General features: G+C 31.6%; 1 protein-coding gene across 1 annotated transcript in view; it reads right to left on the reverse strand.

The window, feature by feature from the left end:
• Positions 1-22,237, reverse strand: part of LAMA1 (laminin subunit alpha 1) — a 184,648-nt gene that overhangs the window by 65,367 nt on the left and 97,044 nt on the right. Inside the window, exons 22-35 of the mRNA XM_012541536.2 lie at positions 20,453-20,589; positions 18,816-19,052; positions 16,544-16,687; positions 14,379-14,558; positions 12,888-13,073; positions 12,298-12,425; positions 10,484-10,604; positions 10,224-10,361; positions 7,163-7,281; positions 5,936-6,022; positions 5,015-5,208; positions 4,055-4,197; positions 3,154-3,249; positions 366-477 (exon numbers count right to left, since the gene is read on the reverse strand). Coding sequence (XP_012396990.1) covers positions 366-477; positions 3,154-3,249; positions 4,055-4,197; positions 5,015-5,208; positions 5,936-6,022; positions 7,163-7,281; positions 10,224-10,361; positions 10,484-10,604; positions 12,298-12,425; positions 12,888-13,073; positions 14,379-14,558; positions 16,544-16,687; positions 18,816-19,052; positions 20,453-20,589 — 2,022 coding nt within the window. The remainder of the gene's footprint in view (positions 1-365; positions 478-3,153; positions 3,250-4,054; positions 4,198-5,014; positions 5,209-5,935; positions 6,023-7,162; positions 7,282-10,223; positions 10,362-10,483; positions 10,605-12,297; positions 12,426-12,887; positions 13,074-14,378; positions 14,559-16,543; positions 16,688-18,815; positions 19,053-20,452; positions 20,590-22,237) is intronic.

A 22,237-nucleotide genomic window follows, 5' to 3' on the forward strand; every position in this document is an offset into this window, starting at 1 on the left:
TGTTTCATTCAAATATGTTTAGCTTGCTTTTGCCCCCTAATGCCGCATTTTAGTATAACACAATTCCTTATGTCTTTATCCTGTACTTCTTAATATGTAGAATTAAACTATTCCCCAAAAGGAAGAAAATATTTAGATTTCTAAAATGAGGAGTAATTTAAAGTTTTAACATTTTAACTAAACTATAGAGTCAAGTTTAAATAAGACAAAAAGTGGTTTTCTTATCTGGATGTTGTCAAAAATATAAATGAGGTTGGGAGTACAGTGAAATTTTTGGTTCTCATAGATACTCTGAAAAACAATAAAATAGATTTTTAAAAAAAAAAACAGATGTGATCTTCAACATTAAATATTATGCACACTACCTTTGATATTAGTCCTCAGTTTCTCAATAAGTGTGGCTAAATCTTGACTCTTCTTCAGTATTTTTTCCGTGATGACATTCAACTGCTGGCTGCTCTCTAATACTTGGGTGAGCTGATAAAAAATAAAAAACATGGTAAGAAATAATGCACAAGCTTTAACTAAAACATAATGAAAACAACAACTCACAAATGTCACTAACAAATTCCACTATTTTTATTCAAGGCACAATCATCCCTCTGGTCTCCCAGGTTTGTAAACTTGATATCATTCTCAATTTCTCAATTTTCCCTCATTCTACATATCTATTCAATCACCAAAACCTACTGTTTCCATCTCTATAACATCTCTTGCATTTGATCAAATTTTCTCTTTTCTTAAATAGTTACTACATTAGTTTGGGCTCTCATCATCTCTTAGCTAGATTATTGTAACAGCCTCCTAAATAGTTCCCTGAATCAAGTCTCCCATCATTCTAGTCCATCTCATACAATGCTGCCAAAATAATTTACCTTAAACAGACCTATAATAAATCACTCTTCTACTCAGTCACCTCCAAAAGCTGCCTATTGCCTTTAGGATCAAACATTAACTCCTTTACTCAACCTTTAATGCCCTTCACAATTACTCCCCCTCTTACACTTGTAAAACAACAAAATAGGTCTTCTATCTTGTCCTCCTACACCCCCTTTCTGTGCCATTCCATTTCCTATATTAAATCTTTCCTGATCACCTAGTGGCTGGTATACTTTGTTCCAAATAATTTAATTTTAAGTATATTATATTTATTCCCTTTTACTTGTTTGATATATACCTCTATATGTATCTGTTGAAATTATTTTATACTTTGTATGTATATTTCTAGTACCTTACATAGTACCTGCCACAGAATAAATATTAAATAATGTTTACAGATTGATTGAAGCACTAGGTAAAATGTTAAGAGTGCTTTTCATACACTATTTAATTTGATACCATAGTTCTATGGAAGCAATAGGCAATGCAAAAATTATATTATCTCTATTTACAGAGAATGGAAACTGAGGCTTAGAGTAAGTAAAATACCTTTCCCAGGTAATCAAGGACTATAGTTTTATGGTTCAAATGAATTTCAGAAAACCCATTTTACAAAAGGGTATATTGATATTGGAGAAGCTAAATAACTGTAGACCTTTAAATAGATTGCTAAACATTTCTGGCCTTGAATTTTATCATATCTAAAATTAAAGCATCGGATTATAATAATTGGCATTTATTTATTAGTTTACAAAAATTAAGTTTAATAAGATTATTAAAATATATTTTTAAAGTTTTTATAAAAGATTAGTATTTTAATACATAATAATATAATGGCCAAAGTAAGCATTTATGATAGACATAAATGAACTTATTTTTAATTTCTTAAACAATTCACTGTAATCTTGGCATTCATTGCTTCACCTGTAAGACAAAAAAACTAGAAAAGATGATGTTCATTACCAATATTTTTATTTTTATTTGTGAAAATTATTTATTGCTGAAGATGTACTAGCAAGATTAACCATGTGGCAAAAATATGTATTAAATCTAAATCCTTTGATTTAGAGCTAAAGGGACCTCAGCAATCATCTGGTTTAATTCTTTCATTTTACAAATGACAAAACCGAGATTCAAAGAGGTTACTGACTTGCCCAAGATAAGACACTGAGCTAGGATTTTGAACCCATTTTACAGTAAATTGTAAGATGTGATGATTGTTAGATCTAGAGAAATATTATTACTTGTAGGAGGGCAGAGAAAAGCAATTCAAGATCTATTTAATTTCATCAACATTTATTAGGGGCTCACTGTGTGTAGAGTCAGTACTGAAATTTGAATAGGAAAAAGAAAAAGATGGTCATTCAGCCTCTATAGACAGAGGCAGATTGGCATTGATTTAGTACTTCAAAGTTTGCAGAGTATTTTACAAAATAGATGAACTCATTTGATCCTCATAACAACTCTGGGAAGGTAGGTATCCATTTTACAGATAAGGAAACTGAAGCACAGAGAACATCACACAACTAGTGTTTAAAATGGAATTTGAATTTAGGTCTTCCTGATTACAAATCTTTTAAGCACCATGCTCCACAGCTAGCTAAACCACTTCATAAGGTCATTCCAATGCAAACATTCTAGAATTTTTTGGCTGATTTGTCCAAGGTCATCCATCTAGGCCAAGGTTTCTCATTTCATGCACGGCCATCTCCAGTCATCTTGGTCTATAGCTTGCCACTGGACCCAGATGTCTCTGGAGGTGAAAGTGAGGCAGGTGACCTTGCCCAGCCCTCCCTCACCTAAATCCAATCCACTTGCATATCATGGACCATGCATGATATCATGGTCCTCTTTGAGAACAAAGGACAAACACCATCTAGTCATAACATGGTGAGAATAGGAAACCAAGTCTTCTGAATTCTAAACCAGTGCTATTTCTATTACAACAAAATGGCCTTACACCTTTTAAAATTCATTTCTTTAACAAACAATTCAGAGAAACTTCCCCTAGAACAGAGATGTCAAAACTCAAAAAGTCAGGAAAAATTTCCACACCAGATTAAAATGTAATTTGGATATGTTTCACAAAATAAATAAAAACACAATATAGATAAAATGCTAATTTGTAGTTTTTTCTAAGTAAATATGCAATGTCCCCTACCCCTAACTCCCCCCGCCTCAGCCAGGCAACCATTCCTATTTGAATTTGACACCAATCTAGAAGAGCTTCTCACATGTGTATCTTCACAAAAATAATGAGGTTTCATTATTCACCTCTTTCTGCAAGTTTTCTGTGTCTTCTGAAATGCCTTCAAGTTGCTTTTTTGCCCTTTCCAGTGAAACTGTCATTTTATTACTTGCTAATGACTCCTGCAAAGGGCAAAGGAAACAAATTACAATTTTTTTAATTAAAAGTTTCTAGTTCTCCCATAGATTTTCATTGTAGTCTTTTTTCTTAATTACTGATTTCCTTTCATTACAGAAATTCCTTTCCTAGAATGACATTAATGAAAGATTAATTGAAATTATTTTTTTGAGAGCTATACTAATTTTATTTTGTTAGTTTTAAATCATGACAACACAAATCCATACTAATAAGTGCTTTCTCCATAACATATATTAACGTGGCAAAAGAAAACAATTCTATAGAAATCAACTTTAAAAATTAAGTTTTGAATATGCAGAAATATTTTTAAAAACAGATTTTAAATGAAAAAACCTGATAAAACTGATAAGATACTAGTCAAGCATTTCTATATTTGATATTCAGTAAATTTTGGGTGAATTGAATAGATGAAAGTACTTCAAATTATTGTTTTGAAGTGGAACCAGCTCTGATGGTCACTCTTATAGAACATTTATCATCGTTTCCATATGTTTAGCTAGATGTATTCAAACTAAAATTTTCATACATATATATTTAACTGAAAGCAGAAAAAATTATCATGCAACCCAAACATGTAAATATATGATATCTTCTACAAATGTAAACATACATATATATGTATATGTATATCTCTGCATCTACAGATATTTAAATGCATATGTAACTATTTCTACATACACATGTAGAGATATCTGAACAAGCATCATGTATGTATTCACCAACCAATATAAAGGTAATTGATGTATCAACATGTTCAACTAATTAGTATTTCATAATTGAAGCACTTACCCTGAGATTTTTAGTTGTATTTTCCAAGTTGGATAAAATTCCATGTGGGACAGGAATGATTCCAGTGAGATTCACAGAGGAAATAGCATCAGTGATATTATCCAAGTCATTTAACAATACACCTACACATTCATCATCACAAGCTAAAGGGAAAAAAAAAGATGTTTAAATTAGTTCAAAGTTGTTGTGAGGGACAAAGATCATTAAATGTATTCAAAAGGCAAAAGATTGAACTGAACATCATAGTGAAATCACTGGGGGGGAAAGCTGTTGGGATTTTCTTTGTCAATACATGTTGCTTCTATCAAGTTAAACTTACTATTTGATCAATTCCAACTAATTCTGAAACTTTTTTCTTTTTTTGTGACTAGACTATAGATTTCAAGGTTTCTCAGAATTACTATAACACAATTTTTCATCAGGTGCTAATGGAACAGATTACTGTAAACCTTTTCTTTTTTTTAACCATAAAAATTCCTTGTTGTCATGACCCTGAACTAACAACCACATTTTTATATATTATTTCTACTTTCTCCAGAGACTTTGTTACTATCATGAATAAAATCATTCAAATTTTCTACCTGATTTTTGTTGCCTTTGTTGCTAAACTGTATCTATCAAAAAAAATCTGTAATATTAAGTTGCAGAATTTATAGGAGTTTGAATGGCACAATTGGTAATACTTTTTTTTTCTTCCAATGAACTGACTGAACTTTTGTTTCATCCAGAGTGCATGACTCCTATAATTCCTATCCACAACAAGCTGCTCCTTCTCAGAAATATCCCATTGAAAGTTGAATCTGTTCTATAGTAATCTAATACTAGTTTTTTTTAATACCACTTTTAGATCCCAGAGATACATCATACCATCAAAGCTGTGCCATTTTTAACAAACAATTCAATTGAATTGATCATAAGAAGAATTAAAATTTTTTTAAACATTAAAAGAAAAACACATACAAACACATTTGCTTTCCACCAGGATATGCCTTGGTTCACATTCATTACAGGCATGGCCAGTCACACCTGGCTTACAGATACATTGCCCAGAAGTGGTGTTACAAAAACTGTGAACAGAGCCATTTGGATCACAGTCACATGGCTGGCAACTCCCGCCCAGCTTTATAGGATTTCCGTAGAAGCCAGAGGAGCACCTGGAGAAAAGTGGGGGAAAAAAAGACTAAATACACAATTCAAATTAGTAATTTCTTACAGCTTTCTTCCACCTCCTTAAAAATTGTTTTTTATAAAAATAAGATTCTTACTAATATCATAGCATAGAGATGCACCTGTATTCTTAAAAGTTATGCTAATGGAGGAGGTGCTTTGCCAAGCGTACCATCTGGACAACAAACCTAAGAACTAAACAATAGGTAATACATTTATTTTGGTCACAGCAGTTTATGAAGATTGTATACAACAGCATGAAGGGAATGAGGCCTGCTTTGATTATCCACACAGATGAAATCATAGATTTCAAAATAATGAAGCACAGAAGTTATAATCATCAGTCAGCCAAGTAGAACAATTCAAAGAATGTAGGATCTTTAATATTTATTTTCCAATGGGGTGGATTGGGTATTTTTTTTTTTAGTGAATGAAGGGTATTTATTTGTCAGACCAAGAAATGAAGGACTTTTGCTTTATATCTTTAACATTCATAATTAGTAATTCATGTGTCAAATTAAATTGCCTCCTAGGCTATTTCAGTAATGATATCTCTATTATTCTTTAATATATTATATTTATCATAATTGTTATAGTAATGCATAAAGAATTTCCTATAAATTAATAATAAAATAATCTTCCAAAGCCACGAATTTATTATAGAATTAAAGATGCAAACATGTTCAAAAATTACAGGATGATGTCTCAACTCACTTTTCACAATACTGTCCTTCATATCCTAGAGAGCAGGCATTACACCGGAAATCATTTTCACCTTCCAGGACACAGGTTGAACTAAAGCTGGAGAAAGAAAGAAGAGTTGATCATTGTTTTGGGGTTTTTAGAAGTCCAGTGCTATAAACATTTCTCTTAAGATTCACATTTTATGATGCATACTTTGCATTACAATTGTAAGAACTTCCACTTGTAAATACTTTAAAAGTATCTTTAGTTATATTATCTCATCTGAGAAGCAGGTAAGTAAAAGCATTATTATTCTCATCATTTTACAGATAAGGAAATTGAAGTTCAAAAAAGCCAAGTTAACAAAACTAGTACATACAGACACTCAGGAACCAAACAAAAACTATAAATCCAATGTTATTTTCAACTTATATTATACTGTTGTCAACTTATATGTTGTAAGGCTCATATTAGACACTCATTTAAATATCTAACAATAATTTTTTAAAAAAGATATCTAGGCATATAATCAATGTAATAGAGACATATACAATATGCTAAGTTATTACGTATATATATCAGGGACACTCAATAAATAAATGTATAGCAAATATATGAAGTTCGAAAAATATGTGAACTTAGAAAAAAGATATTAGCAGATTAGTGAGTGACCTATATTAATTAGAAAACTTTTCTGTTGAACCTTGAGAATAAAAGTTCTCAAATAAATTACTGAAATAATAGACTTTCTACTTATTTTGTATTTAATTTATACTTTAACATATTTAACATGTATTGTTCAACTTGCCATCTGGGGGAGGGGGGGGGGGGGGGGGAAGAAGGGGGAAAATTGGAACAAAGGGTTTGGCAATTGTCAATGCTGTAAAATTTCCCATGTATATAACTTGTAAATAAAAAGCTATTAAAAAAAAAAGAAATAATAGACTTTCAGGTCTATAATATAGAACTTCCAGTGCCCTTTAAGTTTAGAGATGTTAAACATATGTGTGTGTGAGTGTGTATATATATATATATATATATATATATATATATATATATATATATATAAAATGGTTCAATTTTTGGTAAAAGCAAATGTATATATTATACTATATAAATGACATTTGGTTTATGCTAATTCTTTGAATCATTAAAAAATTTCAAACCATTTGTCTATTTATGAATAGCTACTATGGATTCAAGTGAAGGTGCCATTCATTTACCTTTAATAAGTAAAAAAATCTGATCTATATTTACCTGGCATTGGTTCTGGGACAAGCACAAAGAGAGCAGTCACTGGTAAAGCCGAGTACTTTTCCATAGTATCCTGGAGCACACACATTGCAGTGATCACCAACTGTATTATCTCTGCAATTCTATTATCCAAAAAATAAAATATTAATAACAAAAAGTTAAGTACTTGATGAGAAAGTCTTTTAATTGATTATCTTTTCTTTCCTAAAGTCTTTCTCAAACACTTCTTCATAGGGTTTTCCCCCCAGTAGTGGAAAAATGTATCATTATTATTATTATTCCTTTTACAAAAATAATCTAACAAAATGGTGGATTACGCTCATTGGATACATTTCCAAATGCATATACAGAATGCAACATTAATGTTTATCTGTAAAAGTGCCCTAAAGTCCTCCCTCATAAAAGTTATTAGTCCTTTAAGAGATTCCATTTCAGTAATCCCAATAGTTAAGAGTGCAACCTTGTTATTTAGGAAGGTCATCCTCATAAATAAATACCTTTTTGGCAGGGCAAAGAGGAATCTGATATTGAGAGAAAGAAGCAAAAAGGGTTTGAAAATAAGCACAGAAGAAAGTGTAAAAAGAAAACAAGGTTGAGGAAAGTTGCTTGAAGTTGAAAATCCAGGCCTGATTCAGGTGACCTTGGCTTTATTATGGCTATGCCAGTAAAGTACATTCTTTAATGGGTGAAATCAATCTAGAAGGGCCTCAAGCCAAGACGAATAATAGACTCTGTTATCTAACAATGAGCTTGGATAAGTTCAACTTCTAACTGGTTAGTTTTGGAATAAATAAGGTTGTTTTTTTTTTCTTTTTTTCCTCTAAATAGATTACCAAGATGAAGGTAGATTGATATATAGTGAGTACAGAACTTACTAATGAAATCAAGATCCTTAAAAGTATGGTCTTTTTCAGTCATAGACAGCTAAATGACTAGAGCATTGGACATGGAGTTAGGAAGCCCTTAATTCAAATTCTGCTTCAAATTTTTCCTACCTTGATGAGCAAATATCACACAAGTTCTGCCTGCCTCAGTTTCCCTATCTGTATAATGGGGTAATAATAACAACAGCTACCTCCCAGGGTTGTCAGGCTCAAATGAAACAATTATTGTAATGCACTTTGCCAACTTTAAAGTACTTTACAAATGTTAGCTGTTGCTATTATTGCTATATTCAGTATCAGCATATCTTGTTACAGATACATAGCTAAGGAAGGAAAATCTTCTGCTTCATCTTCCCTTTTCTCTTTCCCCTTATATATGTGTATGTATATTTATGTATATGTTTTCTTTTCCACTTATATAAATTTTCTGGTATGTGACATTCTGTTTCTATTCTGAGCTTCTAAAGTTTTTATTCAAAGATTTTTCAATAATTCAAAAGGGACTGAGAAAACTTGAAAAAAATTTAAAAAAATTTTCCTTATAAACTATGCTATCAGAAACTTAGGAATACATTTTAATCTGAAAAGGCAGGCATGCAAGAAAATGGTCACAATGGGTGCTTTAACTATGCCTTCACTAAGCAATTAATTTAGGGATTTCTTGAATAGAATACATGATCTGCATGTAGTAAGTTCAAAGTAATTAGTTCATCAATTTTACCTTTAAAAAGTTTAAAAACATTATGATAGAATCATAACATTATTGATGGAAATATTTGTCATTAAACTCTGCAACTAGAAATAAAGTATGTTTATCACCTCACAGGCTGCAAAGTCAAAGTTTTTAACCATCACAACTCCTTAAAAATAACTTCTGAAGTTATAGGGGAATAGCACTGTGAAGTAAGAGACAGAGAGTGAAAATACTATATATATAATATATATATATTATATATATATACATATAAAAGAACTTAATAGAATAAGGACCAGAGGCCTGTAGTTCCATTGACATGGGCAATTCCCAAATAAAGAAATTTCTCTACAAATGGCAATTATTAGCATCTTCTCTGCAACTTCATAAAGAGTTACCCAGAACAATGGAAGATTAAACAACTGCCAGGTCAGTATCTGGCAGTGGAAGGATTTCTTGAGTCTCAGGTCACTCTCTATTCACTATTCTGGGTTGACACTCTACTAAATATAGAAAAGAAGATTAAAGGCCTATAGCCCCAGGTCATATTCTATTAATTTGCTTTGAAATGTAGATTTTGAAAAAAATATGAAAATAACAATGTTTTGTCATCTTTTTATATTTTAGTACATATTGTGAACCCTTCACCATGATTATTTTGCCAAGTTACCACATTACCACACAAACTACAGCCAAAAAGGAGAAGAATGCAGGATTAGAAATAATGTAGCTAAGCCTGAGTCTAAAAGGATGCTTTGTCTTCATTATCCTCCACTTCCAGGATGTGCACGTCATTTCATCACTTAAAGAAAACAGGACTTTCATGTCACTTGGCATTTGTTAAATTCTGGAAGAAAATTATCCTATAAAAATTCAAACTAAAGCTTTCAATTTTTTTTTACTACTTCTTATATAATTCCCTCTTAGAAGTACTCACATTTTACAATACAATTTCAAGATGAGGGCTATTCTTTACAAAAAAGAAACTGATCTCTAAAGGTTGAGTCTTGATTATTACAAGTCTTTAATGAGACAATCACTTTTGAGAGCATTCTTCTCATCAAATGAGATAACTTAGACTGATCCTGAATTTTAATAATCAGTTAATAATTAATTAGCTATTGATTAATAGATACTTATATAGCATATAAATGTTATGATAAATATGTAATATAATGTAACTATTAATTAATACAACTAATAAAGACTCAATATTAAAACAAAATGACTCATTATCAAAGTCCACCATTTTGATATCTTAAAGCAAAAATTATATTAAAAATTTAAATTAATAAGATACCTCTATTCCACTAATGGCACAAGAAAATTCATTAAGCTCTTCTATTAGAAATGACCATCAGATTTGTAGACAACAGAAGGCAGTACACAGGGATGTGCATGGATAGAGATAGAAAGTAATAACGAAGAAATATAGTTTCTTGGTTTAAATCTAACCAAGTGAGAACATTTGGAACAAGCCACATACCAGGCACTTCCCAGTCTCTGGATGACAGGTTTCAGTGTGATTGTTACAATGGCATGGCACACATGGAGCTATCAGAGGCCGGGATTCTCGGACACTGACTTCTGGAAGTTTTGCCCTATGGTATCCAGGTGCACAATCCTGTGAAGAGACAAAAAAGAAGAAAAATAGGAGTCTTATTTAGACTGCATAGTGATAGTAAAGAAAAGTATTTAAGTCAAAATAAGGAAGTGCTAAAACCAGTTTTAGCAGTTATTTGGTACCTGACATGAAAGTCCAGCATATCCAGGAGGACAGTCACAATTCTCTAAAAGGTATGCTACCTCTCTCTTGGAGTGCATCTCTTCAGCCTTTACTCCAATTTCCATTGAAATATTTGCAATTCTAGGAAATAGTTCAATAAGAAGTCAGAAAAAAATAAGACTTAGGTACAAGTATCATGAAAGCAACTAGATGACATAGGAGATAAAGTGCCAGGTCTAGAGTTAGGAAGATTCATTTTCCTGCGTTCAAATCTGACTTCAAACACTTATTAGTTATATTATAATGATAAAGAAGTCTCTTCACTCTGTTCATCTCAGTTTCGTCATCTGTAAAATGAGCTGGAAAAAGAAATGGAAAACTATTCTAGTATCTTTGCCAAGAATACCCCAAATAGAGTCATGAAGAGTCAGATGTAACTACCATGACTGAACATCATCACATCATAAATATAAAGAGAGGTCATTAATTGAATCTACAAAAAGAGAACATCAGTCAAAGAAATTTCAAAGCTTCATGGGAAGAAATGAAGCAATGTTATAAATATTATAGGAAATTTTCACAACATTGAATGAGGTTTAGTAATATTTTGCTAAGAACATTTCTGTGACATGGCACTGGTCAGTGCAAAATTATGTGGTAAATAACGTATGTTATATATATATATATATATATATATATATATATATATATATATATATATAAAATGCAAGAAAACGACATTTTGCAAATAGTAGGAAACCACAGTTTTTCTTCCTAATGTGGAAGACTTTCTTTCCCAGGCTGCAAATGAAGTTTAATAGTAAAGGTAGTGATTTAACAATTTTTAAAAATCCAACAATTTAAGAAAACTGGAACTAAGGTTTTTAGGGATGTTGAAAGGCTGGGAGAAAAATCAAGCAAATTAAAAATTAATAGACCAATGTATTAATGAAAAAGAAGCAATGCTCATGTCTATACTTCTCTGAAGGAATTTTTCCATGTGTCCCATCTCTCCCCCAAAATAGAGAGTAAAACAATGTCAGGAAATCTCTATTATTATTGCTACAATTGTTGTGTTGCATTAAAATATTTTATAATTGTGCATTATTTCTGTATATCACCATCATATTTATTCACAGATTACAACAAACTTCACCTATATGTCACAAAAAACTATTCTATCATCTCTTTGCTATCCCTTGATATGGTTTTTGCTAAAGATCCAAGACCCCAAAATAATTAGTACTTTTCCCAAGAGAGGCAGCTGGGTAACAAAGTGGATAGAGAACAGATCCTAGAATCAAGAGGACCTCAGCTCAAATCTGGTCTTAGACACTTACAAGCTATATGACTGTGGGCAAGTCCCTTAACCCTTATTGCCTCCCTGTCCTCAAAGTATTTTCCCCAGGAATAGTTTAGAGTCATAGTCTTAAGCTCCATTTATAGACTTACTTTTTAGATGACTTTCACATATATTACTATGTAACTTCATGTGAAAGGGGGGGCTAATAGTCTACATTGGTTTTATGATTGAAAAGTATCATGAAAATTTAGAGTTAGAGAGTATTTAAGATAGTTTTAACTATACATTTATCCACTTCTTCCTCCCTCAAATATTTTATTGGTGAGGAAACTAAGGTCTCTAAGAATTAAATAGTTTTCTCAAGGTCACATAGCTAGTTAGTGGTAGAACCAGGAAGAAACAATATATAGAAAGAAAAGTATTAAGTAAATATAGAAGTAGAGCTGAGACTAGAGAGAATCTTTACTTCTGCCTCTAGAAGAAGAGAGATATTTGAAAGTCTAGAAGAAGCAAAAGTTAAGAATACTCTACCTGCTCTGTAATAATCCTTGACCATATGAGGCCTTGATAAGAATATAATCAATGTTGCTTAGAACTGACATAAAGTCTGAATGTGTTACAGGCTTTTCAGACACAGAGTTAAAATATTTCCAAATATTCTGTGGATGAGAAATAGATTTGATCAAAGAAAAATTCACAAAAAATTCCTAGTGGCATATTCACACATAAAGAAGTATTCTTTTCATAATAATTCCCCAAAATACCCATTTGTACATATTTCTTTCCCAGAACCAGCCAAGTTTCCCCAACACAAACAATCTTCACATTCAAGCTAGATTTGGAGACCTTCCTCTTTCCCATTTCTGTGCCCTAATGACCATCATACCATGAAAAGAATGCAAGAATCCTTTACTACTGAACCTAATTAAAATGAACTTAGCCTCCTTTGAGGCTATAAACTTTAAACCAATTTCCAGATACCTCCCCAGTCCCATAGTGTTCATAGTTCATGAAAGATACTATTTTTTATATTTCCTGTAATATATATTTTACCAACTCACTAAATTAATAATAGTTATACATTTATCAAAGAATTTAAGGAAAATGATTATTTTATTTACCTCCTTCATGTCTACTTCTTGTTCCTTTCTCACTCCATTCTCTGGAGCAGGGATATTCATGTAAATGACAAGTTTACTGGTGCGGCCACCCTTTATCAGAATCTGTGGCTCTAAGTTGTAAGTCCCAATACCATCTGATGAATAAAAAGCCACTGTGTACTTTAGTTTTCCACCATAGGCCATGAGCTGTTGAAAAAGTAAATTATTACATTTATTTCTGTAAAAGAGCATTGACTTAAAAATATTTCACTTTAAGGTTCCTGTCATTAGTTTTTACATTTGCAATAAAATCTTAAGAATTTAATTTTAAAAGGCCTTTCATCAAGATTATGTAGCTATTCATAAAATGCATGATATTATTTCTTTCTGTCTCTCAACTATCAGATATTAAAAGGCATGCAATATTTAATCCCCAGTATTTCCTACAGTTTAGAAATTTGTCTTCTTTCTTCTAAACTTTTCTCTCCAAATGTTCTTTTTTTTGAACGAACTTGACAAGGACCATTAAACATACATTTTTTCATGCAAAAGAAATACAGAAAAAAGAGGATTGAATAAAAATCCATGAGTCTCTATTACAAACTTAGTCTTTCTTCTTAGAGTACTCCACACAAAGTATTATACAACTGCAGCGGAAAATATTTTTTAGAAAAAGTTCTAAGAAACATTTAGTTATACTTAATAACTAAATTTTAATTATAAGATTGGGAACAAAAATTTTAAGATACAAACTTAAGTGTATAAAGTAATTTCCCCCTTCTCTTTCTAATAAAGAGATCATAAATCATAAATGGTAAGAGTGGGTATAGCAATGAAATATCTTCATCTCAAAAGGAAGACAACAGAACTTTCTCAAAATAAAAGTTACTAAGTAATAATCAATTTTCAGATTTCTTTGACTCCAAAAAGTATTTTCTTGGAAGAATTTTATTTGCACTTACTTGAAATGCTTTATGTTTTACATGCATATGAGATCTCAATATAATCTAAATTTGAATGCTACTTTTAAATAATATGAAAGAATAAAACAAGCATTTATTAAGTATCTTCTATGTGCGAGTACACTGTTGATACTCGCTTTACAAATACTATATCATTTGAACCTCAAAACAATTCTATTATCATCATTTCCATTTTATGGTTTTGGAAATTTTGAGAGGTTAAATGACTTATCCAAAGTCACACAGGTAAATAAGTGTCTAAGCCTGGATTGGAATTCAGGTCTTCCTCCAAATCTTTAAATGCTTCTGGATAGAAATTATCAGATAGTTTCATCCTAAAGAGACTAAAAATAAAAATTGATTAACTTTGATGAGGTTTTTAAATTTTAATTAAGGACTCTTGGTGGTATAGTATATGCTTTTTAAAAAAGATCCATCAGTCTATAGAGGAAAAAATTATATTTTCTTATTTATAAGTCATCTAATTATATCTATCTATTCCAATTTTGGAATATTCAAATTAATGTTGTCTCTAAATGTCATCACTTACTTGATCTCCCAGAAACTGATCTGGTAGCCTCCAGTAAAAAGGTTCTGAATTCACATGCTGTCTAACAGCGACGGCATCCAATAAAATCTCAGGGTGCTGGTAATACACCCCCTCTATTGTTCCCTCAAGGTTGCTTTGGGAAACTACACGCAGAATAGACTGATCCGGGGTGAGGGTTATCTATATATCACAGGGAGAAAAAAGCCACTTGATTGCAAGTACTAATGAATAATGTATATGAATTTCAAGGACAGAAAAGAGTTTTACAAATAAATGAATGAACAGTAAGATAGAAGACAACTAATTTGTCATTTTAGTATGTGGAACAATTGCTTGTTTAACATAAACATAATGATTAAAATTCTTGAAAATACTTCAAGCTGTTACACCTATAAATTGTTATATTAATAACTATCAGTTGTATGAACTAAGGGGGCAGAACTAAAAAGTGAAATCTTAAAATCACATTTTAACATTTTTCAAGCTGCTTGTACCCTCATTATTTATCTCACTTGTTAACAAGCAAGAAAATGGAATTGGTTGGAATCATAAAAATCCATTCAATTCATCAAGCAATCATTAAGCCAGGTACTGTATTAGGTGCTGAAGGTACCAAAGAAAGTTTTTACCCCAAGAAGCTTACATTTTACTGAGGAAAAACAACCCATACACAAATTTTAAAAATACAAAATACAAATGAAATGAAGTGATTTGAGAAAAACTCACAAGAGGATGAAAAAGGTGAAGTCTCTTTAAAAAGATGGCATTAAACTGAGTCTTGAAATGAGCTAGAATTGCAATAGGAGAAATAAGAAGGGAGAACATTCTGTGCTAAAGCATGGAGGAAGGAGATAAAATGTTGCAAATAAAAAACAGGAAACATGCTGTTAGAATGTAGAGTATACAAGGAAGTAAAGTGAAATAAACTTAGAAAAATAGGTTGGAAAAAGACTGTGAAGAGCTTCAAATGCCAAATTGAGAAGTTTGTATTTTATACTAGAGAAAATGAGAATATTGAAGGTTCTTGACTATATGATGTGGTTGACATATATATTTTTAGGAACATCAATCTTACAGCTACATGGAAGATGGATTGGAGAGGGAAAAGCTTTGAGGCAGGGAGGCCAATCAGGAGGCTGATAGGGTAGTCCATTTGAGATGTTTGTTTACATGAGGGAGGTTTTGGTGTGAATAGAGAGGGAAAGTGTTAGATATGAGAGATGTTGGGAAGATAGAAAAAAATTGGCAACTTTTTAGATAGCTTTAGTACAAGTTAATGGTCCATGATCATAAACTTAAATGACTAAAAGAAGTCCTCCTCGACAGAAATAGAGAAATAAGGAGGTTGCATTGAGAAAGATAATCATTGATTTTGGATATAGTTAGAATGAAATGCCTGTGAGACAAATAGGGTTAGTATAAAAAACTGGAGCTCAGAGGAGAAATGAACTGTGGGAGTTATCTACATAGAAATTATGAAAAAGACAATGAAAAGAGAATATATACAGAGACAAAAGGGGAGAAGATTTAGGGCAGATCCCTGGAGTATCTCCTCAGTGGCAGGGCAGGATATAATCTCACAAAAGAGAATGAGAGAGTTACTAGTATTACCATAAGAATATCACGAAAACCTAAGGAGGCAAAAATATTAATAGTGACAATCAAGAAGTCAATAGTGTCAAATGCAAGGGAGAAGGCAAGAAGTATTAGAACTGAAAAAAAATTTCATAATGTTTTTTAACTTGAAAAGGATCTTAGAGATAATCTATTCAATCTAATTCTCATCCAGTTGCTAAACATTATAGATGATGAAATAAATAAACCTAGTGATTAAATAACTTGCTTAAAGTCATGCTGTGAGTTAGTAGCTAAAATCTTGTTCTACAGTTTTCTAGCTCAGAGTTTTTCTGACATGCTGAATTGTTTCTTTTCTGTTTCCTCTTATGTCCGCTGTCCATTATGAGAAGAACAAAAACTTTTAATGAGTCTAACATCAAATGTCAAGTCTCTGAGAGTGGTCTTGACAAAATAATAAGATTTAATTTACCAGCCTTGACATCTCTGCAATGATTCTCATTTCTGCTATGAAAAAAGCTGGAAAAGTAGAAAATTGTTACCAATATATATTGAACTATAAAATTCAAATGTAAAGTTATATTACTTACAGGGATTCTAACATATCCTTCTAATTCTGAACAGAAACGTGTCATTCCAAAACAGAAACAAGGAGAGCAGCCCAAAGGATTGTCACTGTGGAGTGCAAAAGTTCCCGTCTTACATTCACTGCAGTGAAGACCAAACACATTTTCCTAATGGAGAAAACAAAAGGTTCAAACTTTTTTTATTTTGAGAATGGGAAACTTGTTTCCAAAAACATTATGTGCATTAAGAGTATAAACTCAAAGATAACATCAAGCAAGTAAAGTTTTCAAACCTAAGAGCACATGACTTTCTATTTGTTTTTATAAATATTTTTACAAATATAATCCAATATACAAGATGAACTCAAAACCCAAAAAACAAATGTTTCTGATCCTTTAAGACATGCCAAAATAATAAAAATATCCAGCATTTACATAAAATTTTGCAAAGAGCTTTACACATATTATCTCTTTTGATCCTTAGAATAATCCTGGGAGATGGGTGGTATTATGATCTCTATTTTATAAATGAGGAAATTGAGGCAGAGGTTAAGTGGTTTGCCCCAAATTAATCAGCTAATAAGTATCTGAAACTATATTTGAAGCAGTTCTTCCTGCTTTGATAGAGTGCTATCAAATCTATCATGCTGCCTAAAAATGAACTTCAGAACTCCAAATAAAAATAAGGTCATCCTTATCCCAGACTAATTTCACATTAAATTTACAGCACTTTGTTAAATATGTCATTAAAGTGGAGATAAAAGATTCTAAAAGAAAATTAAATAGTAAGTCTTACAAATAAGCACAGATTCAGTTGTTGAGATATTCACCAATAAGATCAACGAATGTAAAGAAAAAAACTTTTCCCTTTTCTGAAATTGGCTAAGTATTCACTTTTGTGTGTGTGTGAGTGTGTGTGTGTGTGTGTGTGTGTGTGTGTGTGAGAGAGAGAGAGAGAGAGAGAGAGAGAGAGAGAGAGAGAGAGAGAGAGAGAGAGAGACAGAGAGAGAGAGAGAGAGAGAGAGAGAGAGGGAGAGAGATGCATAGAGAAACAGACAGAGAGAATATACATATACATATCTAAATAATTCGTCTTGGAAAAGATAAAGGAAGTTCTTTCTTTATTAAAAAAGTTATTTGGTCCTACTATCATTTCCCATTTTTTCTTTCTTCGAGGTATTCACAATGACATTCTTTTCTCTTTTACCTTTTACCAAGGTATTCAAATCAATTTAGCAAATATTTATTGTGTCCTCTCCATACAAGTTTCTTGTAGAAGGTGCTGGGCATCCATAATAAAAAATAAGATATATATATACTCCATTACCTGAAGGAGTTGATAGACTTACATTGGGGATAGCACATGTACCTAAATAGATAAATGCAAGAAAATCTAAAGCAAAGATCCTAACATCTACAAGACTTAGACACTTAACCAACGGCACCAAACTTAACCATGAAGGAACCTAAGAATTGAGAGGCAGAGACAAGAGACAACATATTCAAGAGAATGACCTCTGTGAAGGTATAGAGACAGCAAGCAGATAGAGGATGGGAAACAGTTAATGGTCCAGTTTGCCTTGAATATATAGTGTGTTTTTTTTAAATGACAAGAACTCCATATATTTTAGGAATTAAGACTTTCTATGATTTTTTTAAAAGGCAAAATTAGTTTTGACATTTTTTAACCTCATAGGAAAAAGAATTTTATAACAAACAAAATATGATTTCAAATTGTCAAATTAAAAAAAAAGCATCCCCACTGCACAAAAAGGTAAAAATTGTTAGCTAAATATGATACTGTTTTTCCACTTTTCTAATCAAATATCTGCTAATATCTACTAATATCCACTAGTTTTCTTCAGTTCTAGGCCAGCACATGTAATGTGATATAATCACATAAGCATTATTCAACTGCAAATCTTCTTGGCACTCTGGGTAATCTATTTTATTCTTTTATATTCAAAACAGATTAGTGACTCAGCCAAATGGAACAAATGAGAAGTCATTTTGTGTTGTTCAGACTGGTACTGTCAACTCTGACTATTGTTATAAACCATTAAAATCCCATTTAAAGAAGACAGCCATTGTTCTGTCAAAATGCCCATTGAGTTTTAGGTTATTGAGGACTCAACATTAACATTAAACAGGACTCACAAATTACTGCTGACTTTTCTATCATGAGTTGCCCTTGAGGGAAAAGTTTCAAAGTATGTGGTTGATTTGAAATGGGGAAGAGAAAGAAATATGAAATTGGAATAAGAGAAAGAAATAGAAATTTGTTTATGGAGAATACCTTGCAAAAACAAGTGCCACTTTCTTCTTCACAGCTACAAACACCTTGTTTCTCATCACACGTTTCTCCTTTTGTACCACTTATTTCACAGTCACAGGACACACAATCTGGGTAATCTCGGAAACCTAAAGCACACTCATTGCAGCTTTGTCCTCCATATTTTTCTCTACAGGAGCACTGGCCAGTTGACAAATCACACTGGTGACTAGTTGATCCTATGCTGCTGCAATTGCAAGCCTAAAAGAAACACAATGGAACTTATTTTGGTTTTGAGTTCTCATGGAATTTACTTTGATGTTGTTCTTATTTGTTTTTGAGTTTTCATAATGTCTGTATTAGCATTAGAGGAAAGTCCCAAAGAAGGGGGAAAACCTTATTCTACTATTCTCCCATAGCATCACTTTGCATTCTATATAAAGATTCCAGAGACTATTCCTTGTCAATTTGTGGCTCTTCTGGACCCAGTCTCATTTCCCTAATATTGTGATTAATGCATAGCAGAGTATTTTTAGTGTTAAAATGTGACAAGTTGTTGATTGATTGACAGAAGAATCACCTTAAAGTTCAAATTCAGTAATTGACTTTCACTTATTTCCTTTGTTTTAAAAACAGAGAAAACTTAATAGTCCAAATTAAGGATGATCATAATAGCATATAGATCTCAGTAAATTGCCATTTCACTAATCCCTGGGAAGCACAGCTATTTTAACTGTAGCAGATTAGGTAAGAATTTAGTGTTTTGAAGAAGCAAATGTCTTCAAAATGAAGTATTTTACATTATTTCTCACTTGAACAAATAGATTCATTGCATAATTACATCTAAAATGGTATTAAAATATGTAGTATTCATATTGTGAAATGAAATTCCTTAGTAGTATGCCAAAAAGAAACCGAGCAATCCAATCATTGTTTTGCTGAATCATTTCAGTCTCATCTCATTCTTTATGACTCCATTTAAGGTTTGTTGGCACAAACACAGTGGAGTGGTTTACCATTTTCTTATCCAGCTCATTTTATAGAAGAGGAAACAGGAATAGTGGGTTAAGTGACTTGAACAGAGTCACCACACACATAGTAAATATCTGAGGTCAAATTGAATTCAGGTATTCCTTATTCTGGCACACTTTCTACTATATCATTTAGCTGCCATTAATTAGGATAGATGTTCAAAAATGTTGTGAGGTACATAGAATCGATCACAAAATTCTTTGGGAGCCGGGGAGCATGATAGCCTCAATGTCCACAATAAGATCTTACCAAAATACAAAGATAGAATGAATTTGTTTTAGGCTTTTTGTTTGTTTTCTTCCTTCTTATTTATTCCTGAAAGCTAAGTTGACTTAAAACATATATATCTTAAAATATTTTAATTTTAATTAAAAATAAATTTTAAAATAATGACAAAATAAATTTTAGTTAAAATAATTTAATTTTAATTGAATTAAAATATTTAGTGAATTAAATACTTAATAAATAAATCTAAACAATATTCAAAACTCCAATAGTAAACAATTTTTGAGATTAAGGCTTTAAGTGCATGTTATAATCATGATATCAAGTGAGAAACACAATTTCAAAATGAACATTCTAAAATTTTTTTCCTTTTAATTTAAATGGTTCTAGCCATCACTAGGTACCTTGCATCCTAGCTCAGGATCACGTCCCCAGTACCCATCCTCACAGCTTTCACACTTTAAACCTTGAGAATGAGGAGGGCAGATGCATTCCCCGGATTCTGGATCACAGGTATTCTGAGTATGAGGACAGTTACAAGCTGTAATAAGAAAAAAAATTATTTTCCTTCCCAAGTGAGGATTTGAAGTATTAGCTATTTAATGAAAATGAAAAAAATATCAAATAATAAAACACTTTTATTTAATAATTGAATGATCTTCACAATACATCTAGTATGGTGGTTTCCTAAAATGGAGCCCATATAATGGTTTTTCTCCACTTTCAAAGGACCCCACTGTAAGACATGCTTGAGTCAGTCCTCAGGGCCACAGAGATATTCATTAGGAAGGATATAATGAGGACAAGAGAAAAAAAAGGGGGGGGGAAGGTAGAAAAAGAGAAACAAATTAAACAGAGTTTTATTTGGCAAATGATTCATATGATTTATATGACAATGATTCACAAAGATCCAAAGGAAGTTGTGATGTTTGGTGGAACCTGTTTGAACACATGAGTGAAGGAAGAAAGCTAATGTAAAATTGGAAATGAAATCGGGAGAATTTGGGGAGAAGTCAAAGATTAGGATGAAGCATGCTGGTATTTGTGGAACAAATTTAGAAACCATTATTCTATTATATTACCTTTTATTCATTCTATCTATTACCTTTTTAAAGTTATGTCATACAGCCAAAATCAATGAAGTTTTGCATTTTCACTAAACAAAGTACATATTGCCAAAATTCTTCCAAAGACTGAGATGTAAAATATAAAATAATTTATGAAGGCCATCAGTCATGTCTTCTGAGGTCCCTTCCCATTCCAATCCTATGATCCTATGATCCACTCAGCAGAAATCATTACTATAATTTTCAAATATGTAGGATAATTACAAACTTTTATTTTAAAATGAGTCCTCCTATATAACATATTGGGAAATCTTAAGTGTTTTCAAAATTTCAAACTGTTGCATACAGCAAAGACCCAATTGTTTAACACTAGTTTTTCCCTGGTAATACTATATGACTTTGAATTCTGCAACACTAATATCTTAGAATAAGTAAATTTAGAGAAATCTGAAAGGACAATGAATATTTTTTAACCAGTGATGACTGCTATATAAGATGCAATGATAAGAAATATTATTAGTGATAATTTTTGGAAAAGTTGGCAGACTATTCATGTAGTAAGAATGAGAGAGAACTGCTGTAAAGGTGATAAGGCTATACTGAAACTCAAATTAAAAGAGTATAGAAAGAGGAAGAGGAAGAGTTATAGAATATTGAGTAGATTCTCTATAAAAGTTAGGGGAGTAGATGAATAACTGTTCCAGAATATGAAAAGGGAATGCAGGAGACATTTCAGTATTGGTGGAACACAACTCACTGACAATCACAACTCCAACAAAATATAAATATGAAATAAATGTTATGATAAATAAGGGGGAAGAGACTCAATTTCACTGTATGATTATATGATTAAACTTTGATTCATTAATTTTATATACAAACATTAGATGGTATATATAAATAAGAAAGGCTAACATTTTTGTAGCATTAATTCTGCAAGTATTTATTAGTGCCCACTAAGTGAAAGACCTAATAACATTATTTAAAATGTAACTAAAATATATAGGAAAAATGAAATATTTCCTTAATATGCCCTTAATTTAGTAGTATTCTTAAAATGCTAACTGAACAGACTATTCATTGACTATCACTTCCTTAAGTGCTTAACACTCTTTATGTGAT

Source organism: Sarcophilus harrisii, chromosome 1, assembly GCF_902635505.1.
Source record: "Sarcophilus harrisii chromosome 1, mSarHar1.11, whole genome shotgun sequence".
In the NCBI taxonomy this organism is placed as follows: domain Eukaryota; kingdom Metazoa; phylum Chordata; class Mammalia; order Dasyuromorphia; family Dasyuridae; genus Sarcophilus; species Sarcophilus harrisii.